Below are 18,695 nucleotides of genomic sequence, written 5' to 3'. Positions count from 1 at the left end.
GGCAGGAATTGTAGGTGGGGGGGAGTGAATGTACAGCGCTCTCTTCCACCTTCAATACCACGACTGAGTTTAAAATAAATTCTGATAAAAGCATCACGGCTTCCACACAAATATGATGCAGCAGCAATAATAATAAATTATTATTATTTATAATAATAAATTGTTTCTTGAGCAGCAAATGATACTAGAATGATTTCTGAAGGATCGTGTGACACTGAAGACAGGAGTAATGGCTGCAGAAAATTCAGCTTTGATCACAGTTGCATTTGCAGCATAAATGGCTGTCCACTGCTCCGGGTGTGTGTTCACGGTGTGTGTGTGCACTTAGGATGGGATAAATGCAGAGCACTAATTCCTAGTATGGGTAACCATACTTGGCCACATGTCACGTCAGACGTCACTTTCAAAGAGATGTACTTGCATGACTGAAATGGTTGCCCGAGAGGCGATGGTCGCCGAGTGAAATAACTTGTCTTAAAAGAACTTTGGAAGCAAGTCTTACAATTTTGCTTGCACTTCCGAATTTCTTTTTTCCACACTAACTAAATGCTCTCTGGCTCAGCCTGCTATTGTAGTGATTTTGTCATTTTATTTGGTGCTGCCTGTAACCTTTCATCATGGCAGTGTCTTTAGCACATAGATGGAGCTCTTCCTTGAATGGAGCACAACATCATGTGCTCAACCAGAAAGACAACAGTGCCAAATCCCACCAGACCGGACAGAACCAATCGAATCAGAACCTCAGTGACACCACAATGCTCCGGACAATCTGAAAGAGATGAGAGAGAAAAAGACAGACATGAAATCAACAACTGGCATTGTCTCTACTAAGAGACACATAAGCTGCACAGAGGTCATTGTGGCAGAAAGTGACTTCCTGTCATTTTGTTTGAGTCTGTGCACCTTCGTGTTGTGGGCAGATCTCTTTGATGTGAAGATGGACGGTCTTATTGCTCACTTGATTTGCAACTGTGCAGCTGTATGCCTCAGGATCAGTATAATGGAGCTCTAATGGTAAACTCAGGTTCATGCTGAGATCTGGATTGGTGGTCTGGTTCACAATTTCACCCCCTTTATACCATGAGATGGACACGTCTTGTTCATTTTTTACAGAGCAGAGCACAGAGCAGAGTTCTTGATTTGGGTGAGCCACCAACAAGCCAATCCTGATGGCAGGTACAGAAATTGGCTCTTTAAAACACACACACACTTTATATACTGATCATTAGTTATGAAAAAGATAATGATTTTTTTTTTGTATTGGCTATAACGAAATCTTACCATAAACATCAACTTTGAAGGTCCTCGCTGGCATGAATCCACTGATGGTGACTTCATAAAGTCCAGATTCACTGGTGCTGATGTTCCAGATAGTCAGTGATCCAGTTTCTCGGTCCAGCTTTAGTCTGTTGACGAGTCTTGGTTCATAATGAGTGAAGACTGTTCCTTTATACAGCTGTGCTATACGGGTTGTTTGGTCTCCACTTTCAAACAGCCACATTACTTCAGCATCTCTCTGTAGGCCAGTAGCTCCTGTTTGCAGAGTGACAACTTTTCCCTTCATCACAATCTTGAGCTCATCCCACCTACCATTTACAAGATCTAAAACAAAATCAAAATGGATTTAATGTGAGAGTTACAAAAATAAAAACCTACATCAGCTGTAAGAATCTAAGACAATACCTGGAATATTGCTTGGGACCTCTGTAGAATCAACCACATAATATTCAGGTTTAAATAACTATTAAGCATCTGTAGCAAATTGTCAGTTATACCACAGGAACTAATTTCAACTTTAGATTTTAAAAATAAATTACAAAGTTAATTTATATATTTTTAACACGCTTACACAATCCTACAATTTAAGATGCATGACAAGTGTAGGCCTACAGTAAATCGGTTGAACATACAAAAACCATCAGCATATTAGAATGATTTCTGAAGGATCATGACGCTGAAGACTGGAGTAATGATGCTGAAAATTCAGCTTTACATCACAGGAATAAATTACATTTTACAATATATTCAAATAGAAAACGGTTATTTTAATTGTAATAATATTTCACAATATTACTGTTTTACTGCATTTTTGATCAAATAAATGCAGCCTTGGTGAGAAAAAGAGATGTCTTTCAAACTTGACTGGTGGTGTAGCTATATTGGGGACCAGTGTATATAAGAAGTAAAAACAAAATTCTTATCCTGAGTAAATGTTCATAAAGGATTTGTTTTGAAGTGTGTGGACATTGTGCTATAAGTGATGAGGTTTTGATCTCTATTTATACGTAAGTTAAAGCAGCACTATGTAACTTTTTCTGTGTTCAAAATTTGCAAAATGTACTATATAATGAGCGAGTACATCATGAATTCATCTTCCAAACCGCGTTTTTGTCTTATTCCGAATCACTACGGTACACTTATAATAAGTACTTATATTTGGACTATTGTAGCCTGGTCGGGTCGTCACCGCTGCGGAGTAACACATACCTGCGTGAATCGCCATAGACATAAACTTAAGAGAAGTAGCTCCGGTTAGAATGTTCTTCCGCGGGATGTGTGCAGTTCTGTTTATTAACCGTTAGAGCGCCAAAAGTTACATAGTGCTGCTTTAAGCAGACAGTTCTTTGGATTAACAGTTTAAAACTGACTCTAGTGTGGTACCTCTACCTTATTTTACTCTCATGACTTTCAATAATTTTTCAGAGAACAGCAGCATAAACACTGACACATTTATTTCTCCTGGACGCATTGAGTAGAATTCGCATGACAGCACCAATGTCTGATGCCAGCCAACCAGCAACCATAACCACAAAAACATTCTGCTTGTAAAACAAAGAAACAACAACAACAGAACAACATTAGGTTGTAGATAGCTCACCTTTCACATTGATGAAAAACGCAGTGTAAACCCACATACAGGAGAATATTTTAGCAGGTATCATATCAGAAATTATTGTAGGTTTGCCTGAACATTCAGTGAAGATCTTGTGTCTCAACTACGTTCAGCAGGAAGTGACACTGACCACGACATCAGGCCGGTCCTGCCCCAGGAGAGGGGTATGTTGAGTCATCTGAAGAGCCAATTAAATTATATGAAACAGTGTTAAATTCTTATCTACGTTGGGTTGTCATAGGCCACAATAGAGCTGATTTATTGATTGATTGTCCTAGTCCATCTATGCAATCGACTTGCCTTTAAATGCCTTGCAACACAACACTCTATAATAGAAATCCTACACTCTAAAAAATGCTGGGTTAAATACAACCCAGTGCTGGGTAAAATAGGGACAAACCCAGCAATTGGGTTGTTTTGACCCAGCGGTTGGGTTACTACCCAGAAGGTTGGGTTAAACATTTAACCCAACCGCTGGGTCAAAACAGCCCAATTGCTGGGTTTGTCCCTATTTTACCCAGCACTGGGTTGTATTTAACCCAGCATTTTTTAGAGTGTAACAAAATAAAATAAAGGTAGTGAAATGTAAATTCATGTTAAATATAGTTTCTAGGTTAACTAAACACAATTTGCCCTATGCTATCCATTCTCACTTCCAAGGTGTTTAATAATAAAATTAAAACACCCATTTCAAATTTAATACAGTTTATAAATTCTCCAGTGTTTTTCTATGGTAAAAATGCAATATCATTAATGCAAGTTTATAAATCACTCATTCAAAGCTGATTACCTCTGACAAACCTCTATTGTGCATCTGCTGGACAGTAAAGAGCAGCTCTCATCTCATCTAAAGCCAGTGATAATCTGACAGTGATGTCACGGTCATGAACAATGATGGATTGATGTGTGTGTCTTATGTAACTCAGATTGGGAGTTCAGCTGAAGGTGTGAAGGGTGTCTGACGGAAATAGAGGAAAAGAGAGAAAGTTACAAGACACATGACAATGATGATAAAACAACCAATAATAGGACAAAAAACAGTAAAAATGAAAGCTCTGTCATCATTTACTCACCCTCATACAAACCTCTCTCTCTCATATATATATACACTCTAAAAAATGCTGGGTTAAATATAACCCAGCGCTGGGTTAAAAAGGGACAAACCCAGCCATTGGGTTGTTTTGAACCCAATATATATATATAGAGAGAGAGAGAGGGGACAGGAACACACTTCCTCAGAAATCAGCTGACACATAACAGCAATCAATCACATCTGGCTGCTCACTTTCCAGTGCTGTAATCAGCGAACACACCATCCATCAGATGCACACAGGCGGAATGGATCACCCACAGAGTGAAGGACAGTTTCCTGGGCTCAATTATAAGGATGAGTTAGAGACTTTCAGGTCACTCACAACTCACAGGTATGCACACAGGCGGAATGGATCACCCACAGAGTGAAGGACAGTTTGCTGGGCTCAATTATAAGGATGAGTTAGAGACTTTCAGGTCACTCACAACTCACAGGTTTTGTGTGATGTTTTGAATAATGACTGATTTAAATCTGTCCGTAATCAAGGTAACAGATTGCCAACCTGCTGTCGAGAACGATACTTTTTTAAAGCAAACAAATCAGTAATTTTGCACCATATGCCACTGTTTTTCAGAAAGAGCACTTGTATGAATTCATAGATATATATTATAGTTGCATAACTAATACCAGCTAAAAATACCATTACAAACTAAAAACCTAATAAATTATTTGAAGTTTTTAAAAGAAAGTTAAAATAATTATTAAAAAGTACAAAAATATTGTGTAATTATTTTAAATTTAAGACATAGCCTATATATAAAATATACACAATTATATATATATATATATGTATGTATGTATATATATATAATTTAAAAAAATTAAATATTAGAAAACATATATAATAATTATTACAATACATATATTGTCAGGATTATGGATCTGTTTTGTTATGTTTTGGCCGTTTCTGTTCCTGTGTTCCCTTATTTGGTCATGGTCATGTTCCTGTCCTCGTTTAGTTAATTAGTCATTCTGTGCACCTGTGTTTGGTAATTGTCAGGTGTTTATAAGTTCTTGTCTGTGCATTTTTCCTCTGTCGGGTCTACTTGTTGTGAACGTCATCCTCGTGCTCCAGTGTATTGTGACATATATGTATATACAGTATACATACACACACATTTATAAACATTTTTTAAGTAGAAATATAAACGATTGAAGGACAAAAAAAATCCTTATTGTTGAACATTGATTGTGTCCAAAAGCTTCAAAACAGACTATTTTATAATCAGTTTTCTCTCTCTCTTTCTGTCCTTCTCAAATCAAATTGATTATCTAGAGAAGGAACAGCAAATGTAATTGAACATGTATCAGTGATTAAAAAGGCCATGATTGAGGAGCAGGCACATACTCATCAAATCAAATGAGCATCTGTTGTGCTGCAGTAGAGCTCTTGATTGAGCAGCACACAGATGGATGATGCCAGATAATTACAGGCTTCTGCATCTGCTGAGAAGAGTGCATCTGACCTGAGATTAATTCACTAGCTTTACTGATCTACAGCAAACTCCATCTCACTTGACTCTATATGACCCATGTGAGAGACCCATCAGCTGGATAAGTAAATTGTCCAGTTTGGATGAATCTGCAGTGTGTGCTGCTCTGAAACCAGTTACCTGATCCAGTTACCATCAACCAGATGAGGTCAACTGATCCAAGATCTGCTGCTGTGATGCAGGAGCTCGGATCACGAATCATTAGATTTAGATCGGATCTTCGGAAAAAAATATTTTTTTCTGATTTCTTCTTTTTTTTATTAAAGAGTACAAATCATCAAACCGTTAAGGCAGTACAGTTATAAAAACAAAACAAAGAAAAAAAGAAAGTCTACAGTTACAAATCCCTTAAGAAAATGAACCATGGTTATAATATAGTAAAAGTGTAGTAACCACAGTTTTACTATAAATACCATGGTTATACTGTGGATATTGTAGCAAAACCATGGTTAATTTGTGGTTACCATGGTGTTTTTTTTCATGAGGGATGTGTTGCTGGGTCAAAAAAAAAAGTAATAAATGTACAGCTTAAGAGGACACATATAGAGATACAGTTTTGAACGTTTTAGGATTAACAGAGCTTTGGATAGTGTCCATATACTTGTCTAGATCACCTTGGAATAAAGAAAAGAGACGTTTAGAGACAGATTTTTTGTTTATGTATGTGAAATATAGCTAGCTTATGATTATGTTAGCTACCATATCTATAAATAAAGACTTTAGATGACATGAAACTGTGGTCAAAAGTCTGTCATAAATGTGAAAATGTTGGGGTGGTTGGATGGGGAAGGTGTTGTCGTCTGCAGTTATGTCCCCACCAATGTCAAAATCAAACCTCATCCTGGTCCTCGTGGATCCTCTTGCTCCTGATGTACTGATGTAGGAGGCCCTCTAGTGGTGCGATGTACCTTAAAGGGTTAGTTCACCCAAAAATGAAAATTCTGTCATTAATTACTCACCCTCGTGTTGTTCCAAACCCGTAAGACCTTCGTTCATCTTCGGAACACAATTTAAGATATTTTTGATGAAATATGAGAGCTCTCTGACCCTCCCATTGACAGCAAGGTAACTACCACGTTCAAGGTCCAGAAAAGTACCAAGATGATCGACAAAGTAGTCCGTGTGACATCAGTGGTTCAACTGTAAAGTTACGAAGCTACGAGAATACTTTTTTGCGCAAAGAAAACAAAAATAGCAACTTTATTCCACATTTTCGTCTCACTTTGGACGCGCGTTCACGACAGTATCATAACACGAGCGTGTGGCAGCGCTGACCCAGATCCGGCGTAATGACGTCATCACGCCGGATCTGGGTCAGCGCCGGCGCCACCACACGCTCACGTCATGGTACTGTCGTGAACGCGCGTCTAAAGTGATGCCGTAGAGACGAAAATGTGGAATAAAGTTATTTTTGTTGGTCCGAAGATGAATGAAGGTCTTACGGGGTTTGGAACAACACGAGGGTGAGTAATTAATGACAGAATTATTTTTTGTGTGTGAACTAACCCTTTAAAAAAAAACAAAAAAAACAACAACACTTGAAAGTCTAGAGCAGGGGTGGCGAACTCCAGTCCTGGAGAGCCGCAGCCCTGCAGAGTTCAGCTCCAACCCTAATTAAAACTCACCTGCCTGTAGCTTCCTAGTAACCCTTCAGACCTTGATTAGCTTGTTCAGGTGTGTTTGATTAGGGTTGAAGCAAAACTCTGCAGGGCTGCGGCTCTCCAGGACCGACGTTCGCCACCCCTGGTCTAGAGCAAATAAGGCAATGACAGAAAATGGCATTTTATGAGATCGGGATGTGGTTACATCTCCATTTCAGCAGAGATTTCATAAGGATATATTAGCAGACAAAGGCTACAGTATGTGCAGAATAGCATACTAACATCCAAACCTTACTATTTCTGCAGTATAGCATGCACACTGTATACTGTACTATACATACAAGTCAAGGTCATGTGAAAACAATGTAGCTTACTTCTGCATGAAACATAATATTACAAGAGTAAGTGCGTACGGTTTCACATTCTTGGTTGAATAAAAGCAGTCAATGCTCAAAATCTGTTTCTGGTATAAACCAAGAAATCAAGGCCGTTTCCACAGCGCTGACCCAACCATGAAGCAAAACATAAAGTGCTAGATATTTTATTAGCATATTCAATAATTACTGTCCCCATAGAAAAGAAACCACTGGTGTCTGTGTGATGTGCGTGCGTGTGTAAACATATTTAAAGAAAAGAAATACAATCAGGGAGCAAACGCAAACAGCAAAAATTACACCACTGTTCCCAAATCACGAGCACAAATTTCAAAAGCAGTCAATGCTCAAAATCTGTTTCTGGTACCAACCAAGAAATCAAGGCCGTTTCCACAGCGCTGACCCAACCATGAAGCAAAACATAAAGTGCTAGATATTTTATTAGCATATTCAATAATTACTGTCCCCATAGAAAAGAAACCACTGGTGTCTGTGTGATGTGCGTGCGTGTGTAAAAATATTTAAAGAAAAGAAATACAATCAGGGAGCAAACGCAAACAGCAAAAATTACACCACTGTTGCCAAATCACGAGCACAAATTTCCTCTCTGACAAGAATTAATGCCACTAATTATTCTCAGTGCTCAAAAAATGAACATCACTTTATCAAACACATAAACATACCAAGTAATAATTCTCTGTGGGAATTTCATACAGCAAAGGAACGCAGACTCTCTGCTTCTTTGTGCCTCCCTAAATGAATTCATGAATGAGTATTAGTTACTGTATAAACAAACACTTTCAAATAATGATACACAAATATACGTAATTAGAAATATATAAATGGAAACCGGTCCAGGCAGATGTACCCCTGAGAGAAAACCATGATCATGCAGAAAAAAATCTAAACAATGAATAATAATAATAATAAACAATCATACAATCACTTACAAGGACAAAAATAAATAATACAGTGCACAAAAGCTCATTGTGATATTGAATCTCTTGTCGCAAAGCTGTAATATATTCATAATTATACAATGCAAGTGCTGTTTAAGACATGATATTGGCATCAGGTTTTGCAACATCATAAGTATGTAAATACCTTTTATATAATATCTTTTAATGAGGACATTGTGTATGGAAGCTTATTTCTGCCACGGAATAAAAAATAAAGCTAATCGCGACTTTCTACCAATTCTAACACTTTTTCTTACAATTACAAGTTTATGTTTTGCAACTTGCAATTCTGAGTTTACATCTCAGAGTTCCAAGTTTACATTTTGCAACAACAAAAAAAAAAGTTAGAATTCTGAGATAAAAAGTTGCAATTACTTTTTTTTTGTTTCCGCCAAGTAATAAAAAAATAAAAGATTATTGCGACTTTTTATCCTATAATTCTGACTTTTTCCCGTAGATTCCTGACTACATTTCACAAGTTTAATTGTGAGTTTACATTTTGCAAGAAAAAAGTCAGAATTGTGAGATAAAAATTTCACATTTACCTTTTTTTAAAAAAATTCCATGGTGAAAACGAGGTTGACTTTTTCTTCTCTCCGAATTCTGACTTTACATCACACAATTCAGTTTTCTGTTATAATAGTTTTTTCTTACAGCTAACTAACTACATCTTGCAATTGTGCACTTGCAAAAGTCCGAATTTTGAGATAAAAACTCACAATTACCTTTTCAGTTTTTAAATTCTGTGGTAGAAATAAGCTTTAATAATTTTGATATTTAGAACATACATGACCTTGATAGACTCAATCGCACACGTGTACGCAAACATCTGCCCCAGTAAAGTCTGTGTGTTTGAGCGTGAGAGTCTTGTGAAAAGGCTGTGTCTGGGCAGTGAAGGCTGTGACGGATGTGCAGTTCCACAACATTTTCTACAGTCTCCAGAGTTTCTGTATCCATCTCAAAAGCACATTTATGTTGGAGTGAGACCGTAGCGGCTGGCACTTGTTTCCAAATCTCGAGTGTCATAAACCTGTGTGCGCAGATGCGTTGAACTCTTTGGTTTTCAAGAGCAGAGTCTCTGCACAAAGTTGTGCAATGTATGCATTTGTGCCCACAAGTCATAGGGTTGGTTTATATTGTGTGACTGAAATAAATATTCTGTCATCACTTATTCACCCTCTTGTCTATGCAAATCTGTATGACTTTCTTTCTGCTTTCTATGCTATAAAATGCAAGTCATGGTTCACTGAAATTTTTAAGCACTGCAAAACTGGTTATGAGGCAGATGAGAACGGTTAATATTTGGCATCACCGAAACTAAACAAAGCTGTGATTTGAGTCCGAAAAACGACTTTTAAAGCTTTATATGAAAACCTAATAAACTTCATATCAATCATGTGGCTTCAAGGACTTGTAACTACTTTTATGATGATTTTATTATTTATTTCATTGAATGAAAAAGAGAACATCATGCAACTTTTTCCTGTTGTTTTCCACAAAAGATAACAAGTGATAGAAGGTTTATAACGGCATGAGGATGAGTAAATGATGAACTTTATGGTGTGTTGTGGCACTCAAAAAGTGTGTGTTTGTGGTGTCTTAGTCCCAGAGCACCTGGGATGCTGCGGTTGAATGTCTCTTGGCCTCCAGTACCGAGTTCCTCAGCAGTTCATCATTGACTTCCTTCAACCTCTTCTCCTCCAGGAAGGCCACCAGTGAATCCCTCATGTCCACCACATCCAGCATCTCCTGCAGGACCCGATTCTCATGTTCTCGCTGCTCAGGGGTTTTCTCAGAGTCTACATGCACAAGAACATTGAAACACGTTAATGCATGTGTGCATGTTCACATAAATAAATTTTTTAAATTAATACTTTATTTAAATATCAATAACAATATTAATAACAACATAATTTAAATTTGATATTAATATTAACTTGTTTAAAAACTATTTAATATTACATAATTTAAAACAATAAAAACAAATGTATTTTTGGCTTTTTGCTAAGTGTGTTGGAGCATGTGCAACAGCTAAACAACAACAACAACAATAATAATTTATAATTTTATATTATTATTAGTGTTGTCAAACGATTAATTAATCAAATAAAAAAAAATATTTATTTTGGAGTAAAGATTTTTTTTTTTTTATTCATTGTGTTGAGCTAAACAAGTTAAACAACAACAAAGCAGCTAAACAACAACAACAACAATAATAATAAATTATTACTATTATTATTTCTATTCTTCTTCTTCTTCTTATTATTACTGTTATTAATTATACATGAAGCTTTCATGACCTCATATTACTTGCCAAATGGACTATTTGTAAATCAATCTAAATTCATTTGTCTCCTCACAGGACTATTTAAATGACTATTATATAAAGAAAATATAATGACGTAACAGCATATTTAGATATTAATAATGATTTTATTCCAATTTCATATTAAAATTAAATTATTAAAATTAATTATAAATATTTAATATTAATTTAAATTTAATTTTAGTAATTTAATTTTTGGTTTTTTAATTTGTGTTTTTATTATTAATAATAATAATAATAATTTTTTATAATATTATAAAAATACTAATAAAATACTAATTTTAATTAATATTAATAAAATATATTTTTTATTTACATTTTAATTTAATGATTATATATGACAGTCAACACTGTATAGTACTATTTACAAACTGAAATATTAGCAAACTAATTTCTCAGTAAAACAGAATCTGTTTTCAGCTCTCTCCAGCTCCACTCCTTTCTCCTCCAGCTCTTTAAAGGTCACTTCTATCTCATCCAGACGTCTCTGAATCGTCTGTGGGGGCGGCAGAAGCAGGACAGGACACCAAATCAGAATGAAAGTCAGATACTTTTCATCTTGACATAAATTAATACTGAGGTTTCTTTTATTGGTAACTTCTAAAGCATTTCCTAATCTTAGTTAATGTCATCATTTACTAATAGTCATTCAAATCAAAAGTTGCATCAGTTCAATTATTTAATGGAGCTGAGCCAACATGAACTAACAATGAACAGTTGTATGTTAATGTTAATGTTAGGTAATGCATTAACTAATGTTAACTAATAGGACCCAACTGTAAAGTGTGACCCTTCAATTTAAACTACATATGTTTACAATTATGGGAAACAATCTACACTGCTGAGACAGTTTGAAGAATGTGATCTTGCTCACCTGAGCTTTGTGGAAGCGCTGGATTTCGCTCAGCTTTGCTTTCCGCTCCAGAGTTTTCATCCTCTTTAGATCTCGTTTCTCTGACTCAGAAATCTCAAAATCAGCCCCCTGAACACACGTAACACAAACCCAAGTCAACAACTTCCTAGAGAACAGGATTTCATCAGTCTACCAGAAAACATGATGACATGATCTAGTGTTTTTCCCACCAAAATAAAAGCCACAAATATTAATACTTATTTATTGTATTATTTGATATATATAGTAGTTATCATATTGATCACATATATCATATAATCACAAAATGTTTGGCAGCCTTACAAACAAGCATAGCAAAGGTTGATTTTTTTTTTATGCATTTTAAATCCCAATCCCAATTTTTATCAAGGGAGAATATGAAAAGGAAAAAAACTTCTTTCTCCCAAATCGTGCAGCCTTTGTTCATGAAATGGCATGGTTTTATTCTGGGCAGTCATGCTCGAGTATCAGCAAAAATAACTGTATATTCCTCTTTGTTTGTAGAATTATGTTTGTAAAAAACTGTCATGCATAGAAATGTGGCTTCCTCATCCAAAATAAACTACGGACCAAGGGTTAAAAATCCTAATTTGAACATAATCTAACCTTGCAATCCAAATAATGGTCTTCTCCTTGAAGATCCTCTTCGTCATCGTCAACACCTTCTTCATTATCACCTGATACATAATGATCTGGCTGAGATTGTCCTGATGAAAATCATAGCAAAATCAGCTACTAAAAAATTAAGCTCAACCTAGAGCTCAGTACTAAAAGACACTTCATATTCAGTAATATTTTCGATTTGACTTTACTGACACTGACACAAAACTTTAACACTATTGTCTTCTGTAGAGCTGCTTTTATAGCTGAATCAAATTCATAATTGACCTAAAAATGAAAAATCTGTCATCACTTACTCCAAACCTGTATGAGTTTCTTTCTTCTGTTGAACACAAAAAAGACATTCTAAACGATGTGGGTAACCAAACAGTTGCTGGTAGCCATTGACTTAAAAAAAAAAAAATACTATGAAAGTCACCAGCAACGGTTTGGTTACCCACATTCTTCAAAAGATCTTCTTTTATGATCAGCAGAAGAAAGAAACGCATACCAGTTTGTAACAGGATGACTTGAGGATGTGTAAATAATCCGTGTATCATTCGATCATATTCTGCTGCGTGATACTGCGGAAGAACTGATGATGGCACGGTTTGATCTTCGGCTGAGGGCAGAAAGGGGCGTTTAATTCCCGCCCACGTGTAGAAATCAAATATTCAAGCTGTTTATTCATTTTTCCACCCATGAACGAAAAACGAAAATTTAAGCTGAATTCTCGTTTCTCGTTTTTTTGAAAAAAAAACGAACAAACGAAAAAGGAGCCGTTTTCTAATTTTTCTACTTTCAATATTAAATCAAAAAACGAATGATTGAATGATACACGGATTGTAAATGCGTGTTTTTTTCATTTTTCCATCAAAGAACTACTCTTTTGATCAGTCTACCAGCTGGTGTTTTCAGCAGTTTTCTGCCAAAATTAGAGCTTGATGGTTTGAAAATGAAGAAATTAAGACCGTAATAATAAATATTAGTATTGTACTGTACAGCTGTACTGTAACAATTATTATATTATTTTATTAAATACATTTTTATTTTACAGTAAAATATAACCGTAGTAGTCATTTTGGTTAATATTTGGACAGTCTAAATATTAGATGATGATAATAATAATAATACTTAAAAACAATTACAACAATGATGATGATGACAATAATATTAATAATAATTTAATTTTTTTTTAATTATTAACCATGTTGATCGATAATCACAAGATTTTTGGACAAATTGTGCAGCCTTACACACAATACTTTTAATTTAATTTAATTAATTTTTTTATTGACACTATTGTCTTTTTTAGAGCTGCTTTACAGCAGAATTTGAATTTGTCTCACATTTGAAGAAGTTTGCTATTTTAACAGAAATCTTGTTATTTTCCTGTTTCTTAATAATTTAATTTTTTTAAAATTATTAACCATGTTGATCGATAATCACAAGATTTTTGGACAAATTGTGCAGCCTTACACACAATACTTTTAATTTAATTTAATTTATTTTTTTATTGACACTATTGTCTTTTTTAGAGCTGCTTTACAGCAGAATTTGAATTTGTCTCACATTTGAAGAAGTTTGCTATTTTAACAGAAATCTTGTTATTTTCCTGTTTCTTACTCTGAAGCTCCTTTGAAGCAATCTGTATTTTATAAGGCGCTTTTATAAATCAACATGACTTGACTACAAAACATTGGGCTTCTAACCTGAAGGTGCGACTCTGAGGACACTGAAACGCTGCTGTAGTCGAGGTGAAGACAGATTCCATGGGGAAAACTTGGAGCGCATCTTTCCATGTTGCGGCTGTGTGGAAGCTGGCGGTTCGCTCTTCCTTCTCATGCAGCGCCGGTTCCGCAAGCTCTTCCCGGTCGCGGTGCCTCCGCTCCAGTAGCCCTCCTCCTCACCTCCTTCGTGCTGCTTGGAGGAAGAGGAGGTGGAGGCGGCAGAAGACGAGGCGGGCGTCTCCGTGTCTGAATCCTGGCTGAGCAGTTCGGCCTTCTCCTCTTCGCTCAGCTGAAGTTTACGCAGGGACGGTTTGGATTTGGATTCCGGCGGGAGGTTGTGATGAGTTTCCTCTTGGTTCTGCTCTGATTCCTTGGGGGCATGTGAGGGTTGAGGCAACACGTTATGGACAGTACGAGGTTTTGGGAGCGGAGGGTACAGTGGAGCTTTGGACGCTCGCGGGGCCGGCACTGGAACGGACGCACTGCCGTTATTTTGTTGGTTCTCGATGCCTGTGCTCTCCAGATTGAGCTCTGAGGGTTTGTTCGGTTCATGAGAGTTGGATGGCGGTTGGTCTTTTTGCTCTGTGGGAGTAAGACACTCAGCCGATTCTTCAAAGTCAGGGTCAACGGAGATCTTATACGAGCCCTTCCTTCTTACGGAGATGTGTGGAGGAGGAGATGAAATCTCCACGGGTTCACCACTTTGAGTTTTCTCCTTCTCATCCTCCTCATTAAGGCCATTTTCAACATGATTCTACAAAACAGAAAAACATTATTACTGTGATATTTTGGAACAGATATTTTGTGCAGGTGCATGAACTGTTACACTGTGAAACTGTTTTAGACACAGAAAAGTTTGTGGTCGGTATGATTTTTTAATATTAACGGAGATCTTATACGAGCCCTTCCTTCTTACGGAGATGTGTGGAGGAGGAGATGAAATCTCCACGGGTTCACCACTTTGAGTTTTCTCCTTCTCATCCTCCTCATTAAGGCCATTTTCAACATGATTCTACAAAACAGAAAAACATTATTACCGTGATATTTTGGAACAGATATTTTGTGCAGGTGCATGAACTGTTACACTGTGAAACTGTTTTAGACACAGAAAAGTTTGTGGTCGGTATGATTTTTTAATATTTTGAAAGAAGTCTCTTATGCTCACCAGGGCTGCATTTATTTGATCAAAAATACAATAAAAACAGTGAAATTGTTTTCTATGTGAATATATTTAAAAATGTAATTTATATTTGTGATGTAAAGCTGAATTTTCAGCATCATTACTCCAGTCTTCAGTGTCACATGATCCTTCAGAAATCATTCTAATGTGCTGATTTGCTGCTCAAGAAACTTTTCTGATTATTATCAATGTTGAAAGTAGTTGTGCTGCTTCATATTTTTGTGGAAACATTTGTAATACACTTTTTTAAAGATTCTTTGATTAATCAAAAACAGTGCGATCAGTGCAGTTAGATTTTGAATGAATAACTCATGACTCAAACATATACAGTTTACAACTAACTGAGACTTTAATTAATTAGGTTACTAAGTATTGTGTATTGAGTCAAGTATTGTCAAGTATTGTCTTTCTTTTGCAGCAAGGAAGAGATTGGTAGCAGCTACATTTTTGTCAGTGTTGGATTGTGATATCATATACATGCAGGCACCTAAGCATTGTTTACAGGCGTTGGATTCAGTTTATCATGGAGCATTAAGTTTCATCACAAATTCAAATGCCCTTACTCATCATATTTTATTGTACTCTATTTTAACATGAAATACTGCATTCATTGAAAAGTAATAGAGTCAATGCCTTTAAAATCCAATTTTTTAAGCCAGATTAGTGCCATCTGGTGGGAGTAAAATAAGAAAAACATCTGCAATTCCATGGTTTAGCCCATAGATTCCTATATAGCTCTATATAAAAGGCCTATAAATTCTCTAATTGTTTTTAGACATAAATACTTATTTTTATTAAGTTGTGGGTTTGGATATATTATTTAGACATTCTCAAAGACAACTTTTTTAAAAGGTTTAGATTTTTTTTTGGTTTGAAATGTTGATTTGAAGCATCAGTTTTTGAATTATTATTACTACAGTCAAACCTGAACACAGAGAAAGCATTTTGTTACACAAAACATTAAAATTCTATAAAAATGTAACATGAATGAACAGAAATGTTTTATCAGAGCTTAATCCTTCTGGGTTTGATCTGATTTCAGCCTCTTATTTCAGTTTTCTGACTCGTTTCGGCTATATGGTTATAGCCATACCAATTCATTTGAGTGTGTATAATTGTGTATGTTTGTGTATGTGTCTGCGAGGGTGTGTTTGAGTGAGTGTGTCTGTTTTGCACTCTTGATGTTTTAGAGTGTAACCCCATCCTTGCTGTCCACTTTTTTACTTCATTGTAGTTGAATTATTGCTTTTATTTGACATATTTGCTGTTACAGTCACACCAGTTCATAGGTTCATTTCCTATGGTCGGTCATTTTTGACCGAAGACCACAAGTGTGACTATTTTTTTTTACGACCACTTAGTCTGTTCGATTCATGCCCTCAATTTTTGTGTGTGTTCACATTCCAAATGCCATAAGAGTCACCAAGTTTCATACCATTCCGATGAATCTGTGATTTTTAAAAATTCAATACAGAAAATGTTTCGGTCAAAAGTGACCGAAGAGCACCAGAGGGTTAAGCATCCCTTTTAGTTATGCTGCTCCATTTAATTGGAATCAACTACAAGATAAGTTATGTTTAAAAGAGTTGGTATCACTAAATTATTTTAAAGGATCTATTTGTAGAGTCACCTGATTTGAAATGTTTTGAGTGATTTGTGTATGTTTCTGTGTATGTAACAAATATATTTTGTTTTATGTGTAACTAAATGTGCTGCCTGTCTTGGCCAGGACCCTCTTGTAAATGAGATTTTAAATCTCAAGAGTTTTTTAATTTCCTGGTTAAATAAAGGTACAATAAAAATAAAAAATAAAAAATTACATGAAATTGCTTTTTTCTTTTTTTTATACACACACATGCATAATTTCTGAAATTAAATTTGACTTATTTTACATAAGTAAAATAATACTTATTTGACATAATATTTAGTAAATTATATGAATCTGAAAATTAATAAATACGAAAAATCTAATAAAACAGTGAAATTAAGTGATTTACTATTATCAATAGTATAGTGACGTATAAAGCATTGCTCACAAAGACATTTCATATCAAGCCGCTTTCTATTGGTTAATATGCATGACCGTCTAAAATCTGTGTAAAACAGCCTTTCTGAGCATTCTCATCTTCAGCTGTGCATTAGCATTATGTTTGTTTAAAATAAGTAGTACTAAATCTGTTTGTCTTCAAGTCATACAGTTGAATAGGTTGCAACAAAATTGACAGCAAAAAATATCAGTAGCTCACAGAAAACTGCATTAGCTCTGAAGAGTCTTATGACCAACCACTAGGAATCCAATCCCAGCCACAGACACAGACACAGACACAGACAGACACAGACACATAGACACATAGACACAGGCACAGACACAGACACTCCACAGAAACGGATTCACAGCACAATCACACAGCGTTAAACACCATCCTGCACAAGAGCTGGAGAGGAAAGGAAATGTTTTCCCTAACGCAGCACCTGACCCACATTAGTTCTCGTCATATCATGTTGTTTCATAAGAAATGGCTGAATATATCTTAGTGAAGAAAAGACAATCAGTCTATCATACCATCCTAACATATTTAATAAAACTCATACAAATAAGAGCTCAACCTAACCCTTTAAGTTTGCACTATGGCCATGAATGACACCTCATATCATCTGTCTTGTTGAGGAGAGCTGTGCAATTATTTTTCTAAGTGATGGTACTTGCAATTTTCATCTGACAGATGATGAAACAGAAGAAAACAACTGAAAAACAGACCGTAGGAACCAAAAAATATATATATTACCATGGTATCATGTCCAAATAAATCAATTTAATATATATTTTTGCTAGGGCTGGACGATATGGCCAAAATTGATATCACGATACATTTCTTAATTTCGGTCGATACGATATAATTCCGATATCGATATGAACACTATTTATCTGAAATAGAAATCTTTTGTAACATTATAAATGCCATTCAACGAAGTCAAACGGCACAAATAAATCAATGTATGGGAAACTGGTAATGTATATCGAAATATCGGAAATGTGTTTAAAAATCATATCACCGTTATTGAAAAAAATTATATCGCGATACATATTGATACTGAATTATTGTCCAGCCCTAATTTTTGCATATATGAACTAGAGTTATGGCTTAATAATCAAAGTTATTATGCTCCCTACACTCTTAGAGCAATATCCCTCCCAGTATCCTCACACAAGAGATCAGACAGTAAATAGGAGGCAATCAAGCGTCTCATGAGCTCTGATGTGATTCATACCTGTGAGCCTCTGTGACCTTCATCACCCTCCTCTTCCTCGGCTGCTGAGTGCAGCTCACAGTAGAATCTCCCTGAAGACAAATCAAATTCAACAACATGTTCTGGACTGTTAATATCAAGGGCTGTAACATAGATGTACATGCTTTCTTCAGACAAGGGGTAAATTATTGAACAAGCCCCATAAGCAGGAGCATTTAAGATGATCTATTATTGAAGGTGTGCATAGGTGGTTGATTGTAATTAGACATATGTTGTAGTAATTAGAACCTAATAAAACAGCATTC

General features: G+C 35.7%; 2 protein-coding genes across 2 annotated transcripts in view; both read right to left on the bottom strand.

Moving 5' to 3' along the window:
• Nucleotides 1–629: 629 nt before the first annotated feature.
• On the bottom strand, nt 630–5,681 carry LOC107738405 (uncharacterized). The gene is made up of 4 exons (XM_016550170.1): nt 5,600–5,681; nt 1,282–1,602; nt 904–1,191; nt 630–769 (listed from the first exon to the last, which is right to left on the bottom strand). The coding sequence occupies exons 1-4, from the start codon at nt 5,679–5,681 to the stop codon at nt 630–632; spliced, it is 831 nt and encodes a 276-aa protein (XP_016405656.1).
• A 3,186-nt stretch (nt 5,682–8,867) lies between these two features.
• LOC107738397 (protein-methionine sulfoxide oxidase mical1-like) overlaps nt 8,868–18,695 on the bottom strand; it is a 30,481-nt gene continuing 20,653 nt past the window's right edge. Inside the window, exons 17-22 of the mRNA XM_016550158.1 lie at nt 18,412–18,482; nt 13,944–14,715; nt 12,238–12,338; nt 11,614–11,721; nt 11,128–11,235; nt 8,868–10,219 (exon numbers count right to left, since the gene is read on the bottom strand). Coding sequence (XP_016405644.1) covers nt 10,013–10,219; nt 11,128–11,235; nt 11,614–11,721; nt 12,238–12,338; nt 13,944–14,715; nt 18,412–18,482 — 1,367 coding nt within the window. The 3' untranslated portion in view covers nt 8,868–10,012. The remainder of the gene's footprint in view (nt 10,220–11,127; nt 11,236–11,613; nt 11,722–12,237; nt 12,339–13,943; nt 14,716–18,411; nt 18,483–18,695) is intronic.

This window comes from Sinocyclocheilus rhinocerous, unplaced genomic scaffold, assembly GCF_001515625.1.
Source record: "Sinocyclocheilus rhinocerous isolate Xijiao unplaced genomic scaffold, SAMN03320098_v1.1 scaffold2716, whole genome shotgun sequence".
NCBI classification, from domain to species: Eukaryota; Metazoa; Chordata; class Actinopteri; order Cypriniformes; family Cyprinidae; genus Sinocyclocheilus; species Sinocyclocheilus rhinocerous.
This window is presented reverse-complemented; position numbering and strand designations above follow the sequence as displayed.

Coding starts and splice junctions, on each gene's coding strand:
- LOC107738405 (XM_016550170.1), bottom strand. CDS start 5,681: ATGATTCGTGATCCGAGCTCCTGCATCACAGCAGCAGATCTTGGATCA. Junction 1,192..1,281: donor CTTCAAAGTTGATGTTTATG/GTAAGATTTCGT, acceptor TGTGTTTTAAAG/AGCCAATTTCTGTACCTGCC. Junction 770..903: donor GATCTGCCCACAACACGAAG/GTGCACAGACTC, acceptor CATCTCTTTCAG/ATTGTCCGGAGCATTGTGGT.